Raw genomic sequence first — 19,944 nt, 5'->3', positions numbered from 1 at the left:
CGCTGCACTTTTTTTTTTTTTTTTTTTTCTGGCTTCCTGAAAAGAAAATGGCCGAAGGGAAGGATGGAGAGGAGTTAGAAAAGGTCAGGAGGAGGTGAGCTGGAGGTTTGTTTAGCTGATTTTAGCTTCAGATGAAAGCCTCAGTGGAAACATCTGGACAACACAACCAGCCTGCAGACAACGCACGCACGCAAGCACGCACACAGGCACACACGCACGCACACACAGCAGATTTTACTTGTAGTTCTTTCTTGCAAATGTTCAGACTCAGATAAATAGAACGTTTTGTTTGTAACCTGCCGCCTCAATGACTCTACGGTCTGATCGTCATAAACTAAAGCGGTTTGCAAGGGACGATGTGTGTGCGTGTGTGCGTGTGTGTGTGTATTTCCTTGTATTGCTGGCAATTATTTATTCTGCCCTCAAAGATGAAAGCAAAGCGCTCATTCAACTGCTTCACACAAATCAAACTGTATTACAGTATTGACATGCACAGGTGTGTGTGTGTGTGTGAGTGTGTGTGTGAGTGTGTGTGTGTGCTGGCAGCTGGATGCAGCCATCTCATATCCATTATTGATCCTATATCATTACCCACTGCTCCGCTCTATCAAGACAAAAACACCCTGTTATTGGAATATCTCACCTCCAGTATTGACCTGCGACTCTGTCTCTCTCTCACTCACACACACACACACACACACACTCACACACACACACACACACACACACTCACACACACACACACACACACACACACACACACACACACACACTGAAGTATTATAGTATATAGTATAGTAGTATATAAGTATATAATTTTTACTTGAACAAAAAGGTCTATCTCTGTAGGGTTCCTTTCTCAAACAGCTGTTACACTGCTCTCTTCAAATTCACCAGACTCCATTGAAAAACACAGTGATTTTACCCTCCAGAACAGGGGATTTTCAGGTCTACCGCAGTTTTGAGCAGTTTGTTTTTCTGTAATATTACACAAATATTGTGCTGGTTCCAAATTAACAATTTTAAACACGGACGTAACACAGACAGAAAGTAATTAAGGCTGTGATAGACCAGCAACTCCCGTGTTCTGTGAGCTAAAATCACTGTTTTTTTCAATGGAGTCTGGTGGCCATGAAGAGAGCGATGTAACGTCTGTGTGTGGTTAAAACAATCATCTTCCTCTGTAACAAAAAGGTCTATCTCTGTAGGGATCCTTTCTGTCATGTTGTCACACACTTAGAATAACAACCTGAGCCTGTCAGTGGAAACAACAAGAACTTTTAGCTGCAGACATCGTTGGCCCACCAATCCCAAAACTTTTTCGTACCGAGAGGCCCGGGTTAAAAAAAGTGTTTGTTCTCCATTTAACCAGTGTATTTAACATTCTTTACATTTTCTCCCCACATGCTTGGTTAATACATTCTGAAAGCTTTGTTTTTGTGCAACTCACATGACTCCTGGCATTAAGACACAGTCAAACAAAATGCTGAGGCAACACCCCAAGCGCTGCTGGTTGCTCTTTAAGTTGGCTCCGATGGTCACCGCTGTCTCACAGAGAACATACAGGAGGCACATTTTAGCAGAGATACAAGGTTTTATTTGGGCTTAGTGAACTTACTGCACTTCCTGTTTATGGCTCAAATATTGATATGGTGTAACTCTGTGAGCTGACGGGTTAGTTTATTGAGTTGTGTGTTGATTTATTAGCTGATAGTTATTTTCTAATGAAGCATGTTGAAGATCAGACGCCGTGTTTTGGATCCTGCAGTGAGTCTATATGCTGCTGCTGCTGCTGCTGCTCAGCTCCCAGTCCTAACACAGCTGTTTGATTGGCAGTTATAGCCCCGGGAAAACCCCAGGAGACACACAAACACACATGCTCACACACAAACACATACACACAGAAAAACACAAACAAATACACAGACGTAGGGGATCGAGGCGGTTTCACAGCAGCAAATGAACACACAGGCTTGCCAGAAAACACACACATGCATTTTTCAAACATGAAAACATGCAATGAACACACATGCACACACCTCAAGGGAGATGTGTGTGTGCTTAAGTGTTTCCAGGGATGGTGTGTAAATTGGCCCCGACATGTAAACAAAAAGCTCCAAAATTACTTGATTCAGCACATCTCAGTGCAACACACACACACACACACATACACACACACACACACACACACGTAGTTATGTATGTGTGTGTGTGTGTTGTGTGTGTGTGTCAGGGGATGGTCTACATATTCATCAAATGAGGCAGATTCTCATTGATTTGTGTGTCCATTAGCAGCGTTAAAGACACGACTGGAAACTCTGGATTAAGCGGTGCAACTCAAACAACCCGAAAGGTCCAGATAGAAAAACTGGATTCTATTTAAATTTAAACTGATTTTAAGTTAAAACCTTTATTATATTTGCTGAATTTCTGTGCGCACAGTTTTCCTATGTACTCACTTTTATTATTAACGTGTTAGCATACATGTGTGCAACATGTGTAAACCAGGAACAGCTCTTCATTCCAAAATTCTCCTTGCATACACAGGAGTGTATTGCTGCCTCCATCAGTTAGTTAGTGTCTTATTATATATTACCAATATTGTACAATCTGTGCTAGCCATCCAAAGCACCAAAGTAACACTATAACTCAAACGAACTAACGGGTAGACACATCCGTGGACCACCAACTCCTGTGTTCTGCAAGGTGAAATTGCTGTTTTTCACAGTGGAGTCTGGTGGCTTTGAGGAGAGCGATGTAACAGCTGTTTCTGCTTAAAAAACAGCTTCTTCCTCTGGAACAAAAAGGTCTATCTCTGTAGTGTAATGTTGTCATGCAATGTGAGCCTGACGTATTTTGATCAGCAGGGATGTTGCAGCCGTTAGTTTGTCTCAAGTTTGGCAGAAAACATCAGAGCACATGAGGACGTCCGGTCGTACACTGATTGTTGACATTACAATCTGGTCCAAAACATCTTAGCTAGCTGGTTTGTAGGACGGTTATTATTTATGTTAGGCTCTTTATCCCACAGGGTTCCTTATACACAGAATGTGAACAAGATCAGCACCACGGACAGCGCTTATCTCACAAGATACGCGAGTGAGAGCTTCCTTTCTACTTTTGTTTTGATCCATTTTAGAGTTCAGAAAACAGAGTGGCACAATGAGCCACACACACACACACACGCACACACACACACGCACACACGCACACACGCACACACACACACGCACACACACACACACACACACACACACACACACACACGCACACACACTAACAGATGGAGCCATGCGTCTGGTTTGAAGAGAAATAATTTCTGACAGAAATCCTTGAAGATCCTTCAGACTGGGAAGCGGCCCAACTCATCATTCTGTGTGTGTGTGTGCGTGTGTGTGTGCGTGTGTGTGTTTGAACAGACACTGTGTACCAGTTCTGTGTCCTCAAGGCGTCCAAGTGAAATTGCTTCACTGTGTTTGTACATGTGTGTGACAGTGTGTGTGTTTCATTATGGCTGTAGTCAGCTGTTAGGTATGAAAATGCCAATTACAACCATAACATTGCGTTTGCTGGCTCGCTGCAAAGTTAGGAAACGATGAACTGAATTAAAAGTGACTGAGTGTGAATGTGTAACTGACTCGTAGTTTTGGTACATCATGAGTGGGTGTTTTCATTGATTGATGGACAGAGGCAGGTTATTTAAGCATCCATCCAGCCATTTTCTCCCGCGTATCCGGGGTTGCAGCAGGTTAAGTTGACCCAGACTTCCCTCTCCCCAGCAACGTTTTCCGGCTCCGCGTAGGAGATCCTGAGGCGTTCCCAGGCCAGGTGAGATATGTAATCCCTCCAGCGAGCTCTGGACCTATGCGTGCTCTCCTCCCAGTTGGACTTGGCTGGAAAACCTGGAAGGCACCCAGGAGGCGTCCTAACCTCAACCGGCTCCTTCCGATGCGAAGGAGTAGCCGATGTTTGCTCTCAGTACCTGATCTCTCGGGCTGAGCCCGCCACGATCGTGAACAAAACCCCGAGATACTTAAACTCCTTCGCTTGGGGCAGGACCTCACTCCCCACCTGTTCCATACAATACAATACAGGGAAGAAGGTGGAGGTGTTGATACCTGCAGGAGCATTCTCTTCATCCTTCACTTCATTTTTATTGTCTCAGTTTTTGCCAGATTCTCACATGTTCACTCATATTTGGAGGCATTTATATTCTTTACTTGTTTCTTGCAACTAGAAATGTGTCAGGTTTCTGAATTTGACTTAAAAATCTGAATAATAAAGTCTTTTGAAGAGTACCCTCCCTCAGGGCAAGGGCCAAATCCAGCCCTCTGATTTGCTGTCTGCCTTTAAACATGTCGTGATCACTACACAGCTGCTAACAAAGGTCAATCCCACCTTGTAGTGAGTCCGAGGAGGCTGCTTGATGAATGATTCTTCAATTAGAGGATTTTAAAATGTAATTCTGGTCCTGGATTCAGAGTTATAATCTGGATGAAGGACTACATTAGCAAAGAAAAGAACAATCTAACCAGCTAATGAACAACTTACTGACTCACTGACCGACTAACCAGGCAGCAAGCAGCCCGCACATGCGGCCCAGAGCGAAGCGGAGAGGCGTAATGAAAGAAAGTGGAGGGACATTTAGACAAAGTGAGAAAAATTTTCTCTGAGAGCTTCCAGTTAGTTTCATTTCTGTATTAGCAGCACACACACCTGAACACACACACATGCGGACAGCGCTGTTGATTGTGTATCGCCTGTTTGTTTATTAGCTCTCTGATTGAGCCGCTCTGCCTTCCGCAGATTGGATGACCTTTCCAGATCCTTCCGCCGAGTCCGCTAAGTAGATCGGACGGCGAACGCGACGCGACGACACTTTATTCAGATTGTTACCGAGCGAGGAAAAAGCAGGCGCTCGTGTGTGTGTGTGCGTGTGTGTGTGTGTGTGGCTGTTTGTACACACTCACTCTGCCTTCATTGGTTCAATTGAAGCCTCATCTCCATATAGTTTGTATGCAATTACATCTGAGCGGCGCGCTGAGTGCCTCTATATGATTGTGTCTGGATACTGAGTGCGACTAGCTGCAGTGTGTGTTTGTGTGTGTGTGTGTGTGTGCGTGTGTGTGAGGGATAATTTGCGAGAAACAGCAGCGATTCGTGTTGATGTGTGAATATGTGTGTTTATTTAGTGTGTGTGGAGCAATTCACGGTCGATTTGTGTGTGTGGCTTTATGGAAACATTTGTGCAGGCTTCGTGTGTGTGTGTGTGTGTGTGTGTGTGTGTATGTGTGTGTGTGTGTGAGAGAGGTAATTTGTGCCAGAGAAAAGCGATTCATGCTCTATGTGTGTGTGGCTATATGGGTTATTTGTGTGAGTGTGTGTGTATCCATTTATATGCATATACATGTTCATACAGCTATATGAGTGTGTGTGTGTGTGTGTGTGTGTGTGTGTGTGTCAGGAGAGATGAGAGCACAGGATAAGCGTGGAGTGTGTTTCTAGTGGCTTGTTGGCCGCTCCCCGGGCTTTAAAGGGCACGTCCGTCAAAATATAGAACAGCCGAATCTCCTTCATCTGCAATAAACAGCTAATCACACTCAGAGGGACATGATCCCATTCACACACACACACACACACACACACACACACACACACAACCTGTGTTCACTCTAAGAGGACAAAAAGGGCCTTACATATCACGCCGAGCCCACTTGCTGTAGAAATCTTCAGAAACCCTTTTTGCCGTTCTCAGTCCAATAAAACTATATTCCTTTTTTTCTTACACTAATCACGCTTAAGGCTGTGGAATAACGAATGTGATCTCCCCCAAAAGTCGACAGTTTCAATCGTCAGACGACTCGCTTCTTGCTGGAGGAATCGCAGCCTGAAACAAGCTGTGCTAACTTTAGCGGCAGCTCAGCTTGCAGCCTCTCCTGACCCGCCGTGTCGTCTAAAGAGCGTCAGAGAAACACTGGGTTTAATGTGAAACTGCTTATTTCAGTGCTGAAATGTTCAAGAGAGGACGGGAGCAAAACAACGGGAGGAAACCAGATTGATCCTTTCGAGATCATTGTTTGTCACGTGACTGATTCCCGTTCCTCCTGCTTTTTGTCTTCCAGGCTGAGCTGATCTCCAGTCAGTGCGAGGCCCAGCGAGCCGCCCTGGAGCAGATGGCCATCAAACTGAGCACCTTGCAGTACCCCTCACCGGCCAGCAGGAGGCACTACAGCCAGCTGGCCAGGAACAACAGGTAAACACTCGACAGAGGACAGAATATGCGAACTTTCTGGCACATCAGCTGCAGGTGCCATGTGTGTTGTAATGCATTACAAGTCCACGAAGAGTTTGTCACCTGGCACATTCACTGGAATTGTTTTGCAGGTGTGCGTCCACTTAAAGTTCAAAAGACCTTTTTGTTAAAGAGGAAGATTATTTTTTCAACCAGAAACAGCTGTTACATCGCTCTCTTCAAACACACCAGACTCCATTGATAAAAACAGTCATTTTAACTCACAGAACACAGGAGCTGCATGTGCACCTCTTCCTCGATCGGGTACTTTGTGTATGTTATCTTGTGACTTTGCTTTTGTAAATGGTTATTTTAAATACAGCACAATATCTGTGTAACAAACACACACACACACCAATTCAGCAGAGGTAGGTTGGATGCTCAATGGTTTGTGACAGTAAAATCACTGTTTTTGTCAATGGAGTCTGGTGTGTTTGCAGAGAGCGATGTAACGTCTGTGTGTGGTTAAAACAATCATCTTCCTCTGTAACAAAAAGGTCTATCTCTGTAGGGATCCTTTCTGTCATGTTGTCACACACTTAGAATAACAATCTGAGCCTGTCAGTGGAAACAACAAGAACTTTTAGTGGACGACCTTTGACCCATCAAGGATTATGATGCAGCCATTACAGCCTGTTTCACTGCTGCAGGGTGAACACATCTACTGGAGACACTTTTTGTACCTTTTATACATTTAAATCCCAAAACATGTAAAAATATGCAAAAATGCACGAGGCTAGGATAAAAAATACTGGAATATCAGGCAGCTGCTCACAAGTTTAAGTATGTTCTCACCAACAAATAGAACAGATAGAAATTAAACAGCAGAGACTGACAGAACCAGATGAATGCTCTGTTCTGATGAGACACCCCGACAGAAGAAGGAAGACAACAAGAGCAAGTCAACGGAACAACAACACAGCGACATGTGACACACACAGCAGAATGTAATCACGCACACACAGAGCTTGAGTGTTAACAGCAGTAATCTGGTGTGTCCAGGCTCGGCTCGGCGAGCGGCGTCTTTGGTCACGCTGCCTGTCGGCGTTTCATCCCGGGCTTTGAGGAGGATCCCTCCGCAGTTATCACTCACACGCAGGACACACACACACACACACACACACACACACACACACACACACACAGTTGTGTGAATGCAGATGAAAAATGGAGTCTGTAGTTTGTTGCGTTCTGTAGACTTTGTGTCGTTACATAAAGGATGCTGTGTGTCCTCAATGTGGTTTAAATAAAATAAAAATGGTTAATAAAATCACACACACACACACACACACACACACACACACACACACACATGTAAATGAAACACTCATTAGTGTGTGTGTTTTTCACGAATGTGGCTGCAGTGTAATGTTTCAGTATTTCACATTGGATGTGTTGGACGCTAATTGGTTATTCATATATTAACTGCTGCTTTACACATTTACATTTGTGTGTGTGTGTGTGTGTGTGTGTGTGTGTGTGTGTGTGTGTGTGTGCGTGTGTGCGCGTGTGCGTGTGTGTGTGTCCAGTGCAGCGGTGTGTGGGATGAGTTTTGTATTAATTGGATGTTGCATGTTTTTTTTTCTGATTTGGGCTCAGCTGAGATTTCTGGTTTTGGTTCAGTTGTGAAGAAAATGAAGGTCAGACTGAATTATTTACTGATCTCACACAAAACATCTCTATTCTAAACAAGAGAGGAAACACACTGCTGTTCTCATTGGTGATGTGCTGCTTGTGTAAAAACACGTATCGGACATTTACATGTTCTCAATAAGTGAATAAATTAGATGGTTTGAAAACAAATCTCACTACAAGATCAACGATTCTTGTTTTACTATTTTTATATGATCATATCTCATCCGTCATCTACACCGCTAATCCTGTTCAGGGTCACACCGATGAGCCTAACGAGCATGTCTTTGGACTGTGGGAGGAAGCCGGAGTACCCGGAGGGAACCCACACATGCACGGGAGAACATGCAGACTCCACACAGAAAGGCCCACTACGTCTGAACCGGGAATCGAACCAGGAACCTTCTAGCTGTGAGGCGACGGTCCACAGACATGCTCGTTAGGTTCATCGTTGACTCTAAGTTGTCCGTAGGTGTGAATGTGAGCGTGAAAGGTTGTCTGTCTCTATGTGTCAGCCCTGTGATTGACAGGTGATCAGTCAGGGTGTAACCCCGCCTCCTTAAGCGGTATAGATAACAGATGGATGAATTGATTTGTTAATTTGATAAGTAAAATGATTAAATATTTATGGGCAAGAGATCGAAACGATTATTAAATTACATTTGTAAAATAAAACATAAATTAGTCGGTAATAAAACATGAATAAAGTGAATGGATTAATTATGAGATCAATAAGTGATTGAGTGAATTAAATCATCATGTCAAATTGTCAGCAGCATCTCTGCTTCTAGAAACACTCTGCGTTCAGTGTTTGTAGCGTGAATGGATGAATGGAGGATTGAATGAGTGAGTGAATGAATGGCTGCCAGCAGGGGGCGCTGTGCTGCTGCTCACAGGTAGTTTTAATGTCTCTGTAGGATGAATCCATTAGACAAGACGAGTGTCACAGAATCACCTCATAAATCCAACCGAGTCTCTGACTGAAAGGTGACGCCTGCCGATATGACTCATTCAACCTTTCACTCTGTCATTTCATCCCCCTCTCCTCTCCTCCTTCACTCCATCACTCCTTTCTTTACCTTCCTTCCTCATTTCAACTTTCCTATTTTAACCATTTCCTTCTTTCTTTCAACTTCTATCCTCTGTTTCCCACATCCTTTCAGTTTCCTTCTTCTCTCTTTTTTCTTCTCGTTTCCTCTCCTCCGTCTCACCCTTTCCTCAATTTCCCTCTCTTATTTTTCTCTTTATTCCTCTCCTCCTCTCCTTTCCTTTGCTCTTCCTCTCCCCACCTCCTCTCCTCTCCTTCCATTTCCTTTCCTCTTCCTCTTCACTCCTCCTCTCATTTCCTTTCCTCTTCTCTTCCTCTCCTCTCCTCCTCTCCTCTCCTTTCGTTTCCTTTTCTCTTCCTCTTCACTCCTCCTCTTATTTCCTTTCCTCTTGTCTTCTCTTCCTCTCCCCTCCTCCTCTCCTCTCCTTTCGTTTCCTTTTCTCTTCCTCTTTACTCCTCCTCTCATTTCCTTTCCTCTTCTCTTCTCTTCCTCTCCCCTCCTCCTCTCCTCTCCTTTCCTTTCACCATTCCCTCCTTCTTTTACTTTCCTTTTCCTTGCTTTCCCCCCTCCTTCTCTCTTATTTCCTTTTTTGTCTTTTCCCTCTGCTCTCTCCATTGTCTTCTCCTTCCTCTACCCTAACTACGTTCCTTCCTTCTTTCCTTTCTCTCCTCTCCTCTCCTCCTTCCTGCTGTACGGTGGATGATGAATTAGAGACAGTGGTTACAGCTGCTATCGCCGTCACAGCAGCAGCGAGGGCGAGAGAGGAGAGGGAGTGTTGGGAAGTGATGAAAAGAGAGAGAGAAGGGAGCAGAAAGTGGAGGACGATGGCAAATCCATCCATTTAAGCCTGACAGCAGAGACACTGCACGTGTGTGATTTTCAACAGTTGAAACCAAGACTCTGAAAACTGCTCTAAAATAAACACATGTAGTGGGTTTGAAGCAGCCTGGATTCAGAATAATGGAACACATATAAGAAGTCATTGTGCTGCTTCGTTAGCCTTTCCAGATAAACCTCTGCAGTTCGCAAGCAGTCTTCAAAGTCCCTCACAAGAGTTTAAAATAGGATGGAACAAAAAACATCCGACAGACTGTGGCAGCATTTACCTCCGTTAGCGACCGAGATAAACTTACAAGCTGGCTGAAGCATTATTAGAAGGCTCTTGTTGAGTTTTTTTGGAACCAGAAGATTAAAGAAGAAGAGCACTATTGTATTTGCTTTGCAGCTATGTCTGGTACTTGTATACTGTACATGCTAGCATTAGCCAATCTAGCTACCTTACAAGCTACAGTAGTCCACCAACTTGTTGCAGAGGCGGATTCATTTCACTCTTACTTCGTGTTTTAGCTGACCCACCTTGATGTCCTCCAGCCTGTGTGACATCACAGCTGGGTGTGGTTCAAGGTGCAACCGTTAAGACTTCCGACCAAGCCCAACGTCGGCCATCTTTGGTTAAAGGTGCAACAGACTGAAACACAACATGCAGCTTCCCAGAAGAGTTGGCCCAACTCAACATATGTCGGCGTCACAGAAAACACTCACAGTGACTGCTTTACCTCAGCAGATGCTCCCTCTGTGAGTGTGTATAACTAGTGTCGATTTAAATGTTTTTCAGTACATAGATTTGCACAATTCACATGATACCTGCTACGTTTTGTTATATCCACTGTTGTCTGGAACTATGACGAGTTAGGAATAAATAATAGATTCCTTTAATTCGAATTTCCTCGAGTGACTAAATGTCAGAGCGTCTCTCCGTAACACTCCCACGTGCTCCGTCAGCGCCGCGTGACGGAAAACGAACCTGACACTTCAAACGCTCCGTAACTGTCCCGGTGTTGAACGCAGCCCCGCAGTGCCGCCACGTCGCTCCTTCCTCTCCGATTTGTCTGTTTTCTCGTCTTCCACCCCCCGAGAGATCCTGTTTTACAAAGCGTTTAGTTAACATTAGTGTGAGAACAAGACGGAAACAGGGGAGAGGAGGGGGGGAGAGGAGAAACGACAAACGACAAGAGAAAACAATCTGTGCGAGTGTTGTATCTTCTTCATCTGTCTGAGTCAGTAAAGGGCCGCTCTGCTCGACGCATAATGAGGAACGCCGCCTCGGGGGAAGGAAGCAGCGCTCGCTTCCTTTGCTTTCTTCTTCTCTGTTTTATTATTGAGAATCACTCGCAGTGCAGGACAAGGTGATGTGAGGAGAGGGGAGAAAGTGGTGAGAGGAGGAGAAGGTGGAGAGGAGGAAGGAGGAGCAGGCGGGAAGATGGAGACAGCTTTATTTCAGTGTACAAGGAGAAGATGATGGAGGGATGGAAAGGAAGATCTGGAGCGAGTGAAGTGCAAACAGAAGGAAGTTAAGACAGGAAGTAAGTATAGTTTTGAAAAGGGAGAACATGCAGGCAGGGACGTGGATTTCAAGGAAGGCAAGTGTTCTGTTTGAACTGCGCTTGTAGTCTGAGGAAGTATTGACCAATCACGTATCAGCAGGCTACGGCGTATGCGGGAAAAAAAGTCCGTGCGAAGACCAATATGACATCATAGCTCCATCAGCGTCATCTGACGACGATTTAGCTTCTTAATCTTTAGCTTTAATTAGCTTTAATCTCTATAAACAGACAACTGCATGCTAACAGCTAACAGCTAACAATCTGTCCTAAAGCTAAAATTTAACTTGAGTCAACTTGAATTTTGTCGCTGTGTCACGAAAGCCGTTCAGCGTTCAGATTTCCCGACTTCCTCGAATGCATTAGATTGTTCCGATCTCCGTTTTCTTTCTTTTCCAGACCTGACAAAGCTTGAATTTTTACGACTTACAAATCTGCATCATGATGTTGAAGTTTGGGCGAAGGTAAGAGCCGTTAATAACGAGTGAATCACAAGAGAACGGTTTTCTGTAACAACGCAGCACTTGGGAAAGGAAGTCTTGACGGGAAGTCGTTTATCGCTTACCGCCCGCCACGTTCACCGGTTGCAAGTTTGGTGATAATTTATAAAAACGTTTAGCCTGACCTGCTGGCGACAAAATGTTTCTCCTGGGCTACAAATTAAAACAACAGGTTTGCCTGCATGCTTCGACTCCTTCACAATCGTGTTAGCACAAGCTGATCCTCTTGCTCTCGAACTTCTCCATCAAACTCTCCTCTTAAAAGTTTTTCTGAAGGTTACAGTCTCGAGCTTAAGGCAGTTATGGGTCTTATACTGTCATAGAAACACAAACGTGTCGAGTTGAATAAATGCAGGAACTCTCCAACAACTTCAACAAGAATCCAGTTTGAATTTTGCAGCTTGGAGATGAATCAGAATGAAACGGGGAGAGACGGACGAGGTTATTTATTCAGCCTTTGTGTCTCTTCTTGAGTCAATAATTTCATTCATAGTTTACGTTCTGCACTTTGAAGGCACGTCGAGTTTCTGTGTGTGTGTGTGTGTGTGTGTGTGTGCTTCTTTAGTGTGTAATGTGTGTGTTGTATTCTGGGTAACTTTCTGTGTGTTCATGTAATTATCAGTGGGCGTGTGTTTTGGTTGTTTCATGTATTTGAGTCATTGTTTTCATGTGTGTGCTTTAGAGAGTGTGTCTTCATGTGTGGCAGTCTGGATTGTGTGTACGTAAAGTGTGTGTGTGTGTGTGTGTGTGTGTGTGTGTGTGTGTTGTCGTTGAGACGCCGTGGGCCTGACAGAGCTGTCAAACTGTCGACGGCGGCGACCGGAGAATTCCAAACAATTTCACCGCTAATGTTGAGAAACATGTTGGCGATCCCCGCCGAGACCTAAAACCAGCGAATATATAAATAATAAACACACACACACACACACACACACACACACACACACCTCAACAAAACGGCTGACAGTAATGTGTGTGTTTGAGCAATCGGCCCCTGTTCCAGCAGCATAAATATTTGATGTGATCCTGTGTCGAGGAGGAGGAGGAGGAGGTGAGAGGACAAGGGAGGGAAGTGGGAGGAGTGAAAGAGGAGGCTGGGGGAGGGATGTGGAGGGAGGAGAGTGGGGGGACGTATATACAGAAAGAGGAGAAAAAAAGAGTTGAATGTAGGAAATTTGGTAAATCATTTATTTAAAAGAGCGACCTACTGGATCGGCTACTAGCCAGGCTAGTGAATAGCTTCCAGGCTGGTGATGAGCGCCCTGAGGCTAGCAACCCAGTGGATTGATTACTGGCTTGAATGTCATTAGCTTCCAAGGCTGGTAACTAGCATGAAATGGCTAGCAACTCACTGGACCTGCTACTGGCTTGGCTCCTCATTAGCTCCAGATGCTAGTAAACAGATACGTGATTGGATGGTCATTACATTCTGTGGCTGATAAATGGCACGCAGAGGATAGCAACTAGCACGCATTGGCTAGGAACCCACTGGACCAGCTAATGGCATGGCTGGTAACTAGCATGTTAAGGCTAGCATCCAATTGGAACAGCTACTAACCTGGCTGGTCATTAGCCTTCGAGGCTAGCAACCCACTGGATCGGCTAACAGCATGGCTGGTAATTACCACGCTAAGGCTTGTATCCTCCTGGAACAGCTGCTGGCGTGGTTGTTCTTTAGCTTCCAAGGCTAACGTCTCCACCTGACATGCAGTCAGCCGCAGCTTTAGTTAGAATCAATATAAATAATTTCCTGTGGTTTGGTTTACCTGTTAAACATGGCAGTAGAAGCGTCATATGAATCTCTGTCCTCAAAATAGCTTTCAAACACAATCACTGCACAAGATGTAAATAAATTCACGTTGGAACAGATTTAACTTCAGATGATTTCCTCCCTGTTTGCTGCCGTCTCTCTCTCTCTCTCTCTCTCCCTCTCTGAGTCGGCTGTTATCTGTCGGTGTCTCTCTCTCCTTTCAGTTTGCATTTTCAGCCACATTCTTTCTCAACATAACAAGATGCTTATGTCTCCCATCGCTGCAGGACAGAACACTGTTACAGTGAAACAAGAAACAATAACACAAAGTGGAACATGTAGAAAACACAAAATGAACAGCACAATCAAGAACATTTGATATAACTCAATCTCTCTCTGTCCCTGTGTTCAGTCTGCAGGAATTTGAAGCAGAGTACCAGGAGCTCTGGGATTGGCTGATGGACATGGACGCCATGGTTACAGACAGTCACCAGCTGATGATGTCAGAGGAGCAGAGGCATCACCTCTTCAAGGTAAGACGAGCTCTACTGTCTGTCTGCAACTAAGTTTTCTTTACATTTCTACCTCCCTGACCGTCTCAGAGGACGCCCTGAGACCAGACGCAGCTCTCTTGTCTCGAGTTGTCACCTCGATCCTGTGAGGGGATAAAATATGCTGAAAGACGAGACTTTAGCCGTCAGTTGTTGCCATGAATTTGACCACTGCAGAGATGTTGACCATGTCTTTCGTCTCTGAATATTCTTCCACCTGACGTCACATTTATATTACCATGCCACAAATCTGTTGAAACCTCGTACGGGAAGTCTGTCACAGAGGTAGAGTCGGTTTTTTGTCGTCGTCTGTTTGGCTGGGGTTAGGCAAAAATGGTATTTGTTATAAAGTGAAGCCTAAACCCCCCCGGAGCGGGCGCTGCCATCTTGCTCTCTTGTACCCAGAGTGTGTGCAGTAGAGATTGTCTGGTGCCGCCCCTTCCTCTACCCGACACACACCTTTAGCTTGTGTCCTTGGCGTGTTGGATTGGACTTGTCAGAAAAATGAACACTTGGACATAAATCAGCATGATAAGAACTAACTATAATGACAGAGAGAAAAATGTATTTGACGTGTGTTTTGATTTTATAGTTTGACTCATGTCCCATCTGTTAACATGGAGGAGGCGGGCTTTGTGAGCTATACTGCAGCCAGTCAGCAGGGGGCGACAGGGAGGGTTTGGCTTCACTTTCAGGGAGCTGTCATGTCGGCCATTGTTTTTTTTGGGTAGGAAACAAATAGCAGATATCTTTAATTAGAGTTCTTACTAGCCAAAGTTATACTACGGAGACTGTAGATGTCTACCATGGCCTTTACCGCTGCTGATTAAATATTTAAAGAGCTTGCAACAGTTATTATGCACAATGTGGTGTCAAAAATCTCCCATCAGCCACCTCTGCGTGAGGACTGTCTGAACGTGTAAAAACAGAGAGGACACTGAAGCAAATGTTGTCCTCCCACATTTCATTGATCCTTCAATTTGTCTGTCTCCCCATCCCTCCCTCCACTCCTCCCTCCATCTCTCCATCCAGCCGAACATACACACACGCGCAAACACACACGCTACTCATGCCCCATCTTCATCCTTACCAAGGAGAATGGGATTACAAGGCATAGCCTCCCTCATAACCATATCATAGAGAAGTGTGTGTGTGTGTGTGTGAATGAGAGAGAGGATTTTTGTGCGTGTGTGTGTGTGCATGTATTTGTGTGTTTGTGTCATGACTTCACTGCAGCCAAATAAGACAGAGGAGCAGCGTGTGTTACGATTAGAGATCTGAGTCATCGTCTCCGTCCTTCACACACATGTACACACAAACACACACACACGCAAAAACACACACACGCTGACGGAGAAATCAAAGACAGACTGAAAAAACATTTATTGTAGCATCGTTCTTCAGCTCTTACATGTGATATTTTTATCATAACAAGTGAAGTAATCAGCCCGCTGGGAGCTCGTCCAACATGTGTCCGATGCAAATTAACTCGTCCGACAAGTTTTCATGAGTCAAGGTCTGGAACAAAAAGCTTCTTTAACCTCACAGGAAATGTCAAAAAAGACTGAACTTCCGTCGCTGCGTGTGGAGCAGCTAATTGGTGAAATAAAAGGACCATTTGAATATATTTTGTGTAGTTATTAATGTTCAAACCCGCGACTAAAAGATATTTAAAAATCAACAGTGCATTAAAAAGAGTTAGCTTTTGACTTTGCAGCCTCCCCTGTTCGGAGGACGCCAGCTCTGTTTGGAACTTCATTCTGACGTTAGCATGCTAACATGCTATCATTAAAGGTTCACAGTTTTCCCTTTGGACTGACAGACCAGCCCAAAGACATAACCATCAAAAGAGTCATGTTGCTACTACAAACCATAAATAATGGACGTAGTCTCAGCAACTCACCGAGAAGCTGCAGCTCAGACTTCTTGCACGTCCAAAAAGTTCCACAAATCCCACAGAGAGAGAGAGAGAGATCATTTGTCCGAACTTTGAATGAAAAAATCCCAAAAGTCTCCAACAACACACACGGGTGAAGTTAAGTTCAGTGACTGTGTGTCTGTGTTGACGTCTATCAGACAGCCAGCAGTGTCCACCTGTCAATCGGGTGACCCCGCCCCTATAACTTTAGGCTTCATAGAATTAAAACGGGTGTTACAAAAAAATTCACTCCCGTACAGTTATCTTGAGCAATAATATTTGCTACTTATAACAAAACCGTTTTTTCTGCTGTAAAAATTGCCTCAAGTGGCCACTCGAGGAACTGCAGTTTTTTGTGCTTCTGCGTTGGCTTCGTTGTTCAACACCGGAGGTTGCCGCTTGTTAAAAACATTTGTAAATCAGCTCTAACAAAGCGAGTGAGTGTAAGTTAAACTAATATTTGTGTAAAAACACTCAGTCACCCTTACAAACACGCACAGTTACACCTCGTCTGTCATGCTGCTCACACACACACGTGTTGTGTTAAAGATCGAGCCCCTGACATCTCATTCTCTGCTTACCCAGAAGGCACTGCTGCAACTTTGTGTTGTTTTCCCTTCTTTCTCTCTCCTTCTCTAAGTCTAAACTTTTCTTTTTCTGCGCGCGGAGGTGTGTGTGTGTGTGTGTGTGTGTGTGTGTGTGTGTGTGTGTGAGGACATGATTTATTTAGCGGCCGATGAGACTCACCTGGCCTGCGAATTATTGATAAGTGTAAAGATGAACCTAATTTCTCCATAGGAGTCGCACTTAAATATTCATCTCTGTATGAATATTCATGGCGGCGATGATGCATGCATGAATTTTAGATGACTCTGGAATCGCTGGGCATTCTTCTTCTTCTCTCTCTCTTTTCTCTCTTTTTTTTTGATGTGTCAACTCTCCTGTTAAAATATTGATGTGGAGCTCGACAGCGTCTCCTCGCCCGGTCCAAGGTCGCGTTCTTATACTGTGTCTCTCGTTCTCCTCCACTGAGAGTTACACAGACAGAACTGTAAACTGTAAGCTGCACATACGGGGCTATCTTTATCTTATATAAACCTTTTTACTTCTTGTTTCAGTTCTGTCTGAATCTAACTTAAAGGTTAACTTAAAGGGTTATTATATTGTTTGTAAATCTGGGACCTGTTTTTACACGTTATTGGGTCTCATTGACTAACAAGTACGAAATGTGTTGGATTACCTGTGTATATTGTTTCATCCTGCAGCAGTGAAACAGGCTGTAACGGCTGCAACATAATCCTTGATGGGTCAAAGGTCGTCCACTAAAAGTTCTTGTTGTTTCCACTGACAGGCTCAGATTGTTATTCTAAGTGTGTGACAACATGACAGAAAGGATCCCTACAGAGATAGACCTTTTTGTTACAGAGGAAGATGATTGTTTTAACCACACACAGACGTTACATCGCTCTCTGCAGACACACCAGACTCCATTCATAAAAACAGTAATTTAAGCAGGTAGAACAAAGGTGCTGCTCGTCTCAATAAGTGAGTTTGTTTGTGTTATTTTGTGACTTTTTTAATGGTTTGTTTAGATCCAACACAATATTTGTGTCAAAAACAATAACACAAATAAAACATACCTGTCGAGGCAGCGGTAGAGCAGCAGCTCCTGTGTTCTGCGAGGTAAAATCGCTATTTTTATGAATGGAGTCTGGTGTGTTTGCAGAGAGTGATGTAACGTCTGTGTGTGGTTAAAACAATCATCTTCCTCTGTAACAAAAAGGTCTATCTCTGTAGGGATCCTTTCTGTCATGTTGTCACACACTTAGAATAACAATCTGAGCCTGTCAGTGGAAACAACAAGAACTTTTAGTGGACGACCTTTGACCCATCAAGGATTATGTTGCAGCCGTTACAACCTGTTTCACTGCTGCAGGATGAACACGTCTACTGGAGACGTTCACACACTGTTTGTACATTTGAGTCATTTAGACCTAAAAGTTGAATAAGACAACATCAACATCACTGACTTGCATCACATGCAGGCTTACTTCATGACTGATGCATGCTGGGAAATTTCACCATGCCTTTCTCTCCTTATGTGTGTGTGTGTGTGTGTGCTGCAGAAAAGCTCCAAACCTCTTGTTTTTTCAGTGTTTTTTTCCCTCCATGTGACCGTTAAAGAACCTCGCTGTGCTCCGCTAAAATGCTGGGGGGACTCGACCCCGTCTCCATAGCAATGCCAGGGCGCAGTAACAAAAGTTGTTCTTTTCGGAGGTGTGTGTGTGTGTGTGTGTGTGTGTGTGTGTGTGTGGTGTGTGCAACTGAGAAAGAACAAGAAATGAGAGTATGTGTGCGTCACTGCCTGTGTATTATAGTGTGTTTCTTTTTGTGTGTATGTGTGTGTGTGTGTGTGTGTGTGTGTCCTCCGGAAAAGGAAAGCTGGGCTGACAGTTGTTTCTGCAGGCAGACTTGGCAGGCCGAGGCTCTACTGTTTATTGTGATCTTAGATGGAGGCACTTATCAACCTTAGAGAGGAGTGTTTGTGTGTTTTGATACAGAGATGTGTGCGTGCCTGTGTGTGTGTGTGTGTGTGTGTGTGTGTGATGTTACAACACATATTCACACAACTGAACAAGGAAAGATAAAACAGTAGAAAAAAGCTCGTATCTGTAATGTGTCACAGAGAAAATAACTTTTTAGAACATTTTTGTCTTTTCTTAAAACACACACGTCCTTCAAATGGCAGAAATGTAACAACATAGACAAAAAAGAGGAACCAAAATTATTAATAAAAACTATTTTTCAAGACTAAAATGTTACAACAGTAAAACATTAAAATATTAGAAGTCAATAAATAAAAATCAATACTTAGATCTGCTAAAATAAACTCGTATGATAAATATGGGAAAAACAATGATTTAAAGCCACCAAACTCCGTTGACAACAGAAGTCATTTTACCTTGCAGAACACCTGAACTGCTGACTCGATCAGTTGTGCGCAGGCACGTGCACAGATAGGACCCAAGGGGGGCTTGAGCCCCTCCCCTTGTGCCCCCAGATTTAAAAAGTGCCCTTAATTTAAAAAAAGTTAATTTTATCTAATATGAAGACGGAAATGTAAAGTGGTATCCATGAAAAATATGCCTTATCAATTTAGGAAGTACTCCTCATTCTCCACCCCCTCCCAAGTAATTTTGTCTCAATCAGTGAATGAACTTTTCAACGTGTCTCGACTTGAAAAGCTCACATCAGTCCAGCCCCGCCCGAGCTCAGTTACAGTGAATGAACTCACTCAGGTACAACACTTTCTTTTCACGTCATCGATTAAGTAGGTCAGTAGGCTGTAATGTCCTCATTATCAGCCTCTGTAGTCTGTAGGCCACTCGCTAGCAATCATGTCGTCTAATGTTCATTAAAGCGTTGTTTTCTCCGTCACGCAGGGCAACGAACAAATCTGCAATTAATTTCTGATTTACGTTTTGAGTGCTTTTGATAGTTTCAGTCTGCAGAGGATGGCGGCGGTGTGACGTCAGGTTAGTGCATGTTGGTGGGGAAAGTGCCCTTTTTTTTGGCTGACCGCTGGGGTCAGACCGCTGGGGTCAGACCGCCGGGGTCAGCCCTACACACTCTGTGTGTGACTGACTGACTGACTGGGTGAATGACTGTCTGTCTGACTGACTGGGTGAGTGAGTGAGAGCCATAGAGAGAGAGAGAGTTGCGACATCGCAATGGCGGATCATGGAGCATATTGGACCGCCACTGACGCGACTCTCTGTCTATGTGGCTCTGGATGCTTTGTTCGGGGAGTAGGCGGGGCTACTGCTCCTCCGCTGTCCTCACCTACGTCCGCAGCACGCACCTGCTTTTA

The 19,944-nt window shown here is 44.2% G+C and overlaps 1 protein-coding gene across 1 annotated transcript in view; it reads left to right on the top strand.

The window, feature by feature from the left end:
• Positions 1-19,944, top strand: part of akap6 (A kinase (PRKA) anchor protein 6) — a 159,546-nt gene that overhangs the window by 68,332 nt on the left and 71,270 nt on the right. The window contains exons 14-15 of the mRNA XM_069662538.1: positions 6,123-6,253; positions 14,017-14,137. Coding sequence (XP_069518639.1) covers positions 6,123-6,253; positions 14,017-14,137 — 252 coding nt within the window. The remainder of the gene's footprint in view (positions 1-6,122; positions 6,254-14,016; positions 14,138-19,944) is intronic.

The sequence above is a fragment of the Semicossyphus pulcher genome, unplaced genomic scaffold (assembly GCF_022749685.1).
Source record: "Semicossyphus pulcher isolate SPU_LCO1_2020_fin unplaced genomic scaffold, fSemPul1.0.p SCAF_14, whole genome shotgun sequence".
Taxonomy (NCBI): Eukaryota; Metazoa; Chordata; class Actinopteri; order Labriformes; family Labridae; genus Semicossyphus; species Semicossyphus pulcher.
Note: the sequence above shows the minus strand (reverse complement) of the source record. Positions and strands in the feature narration are given on the sequence as shown.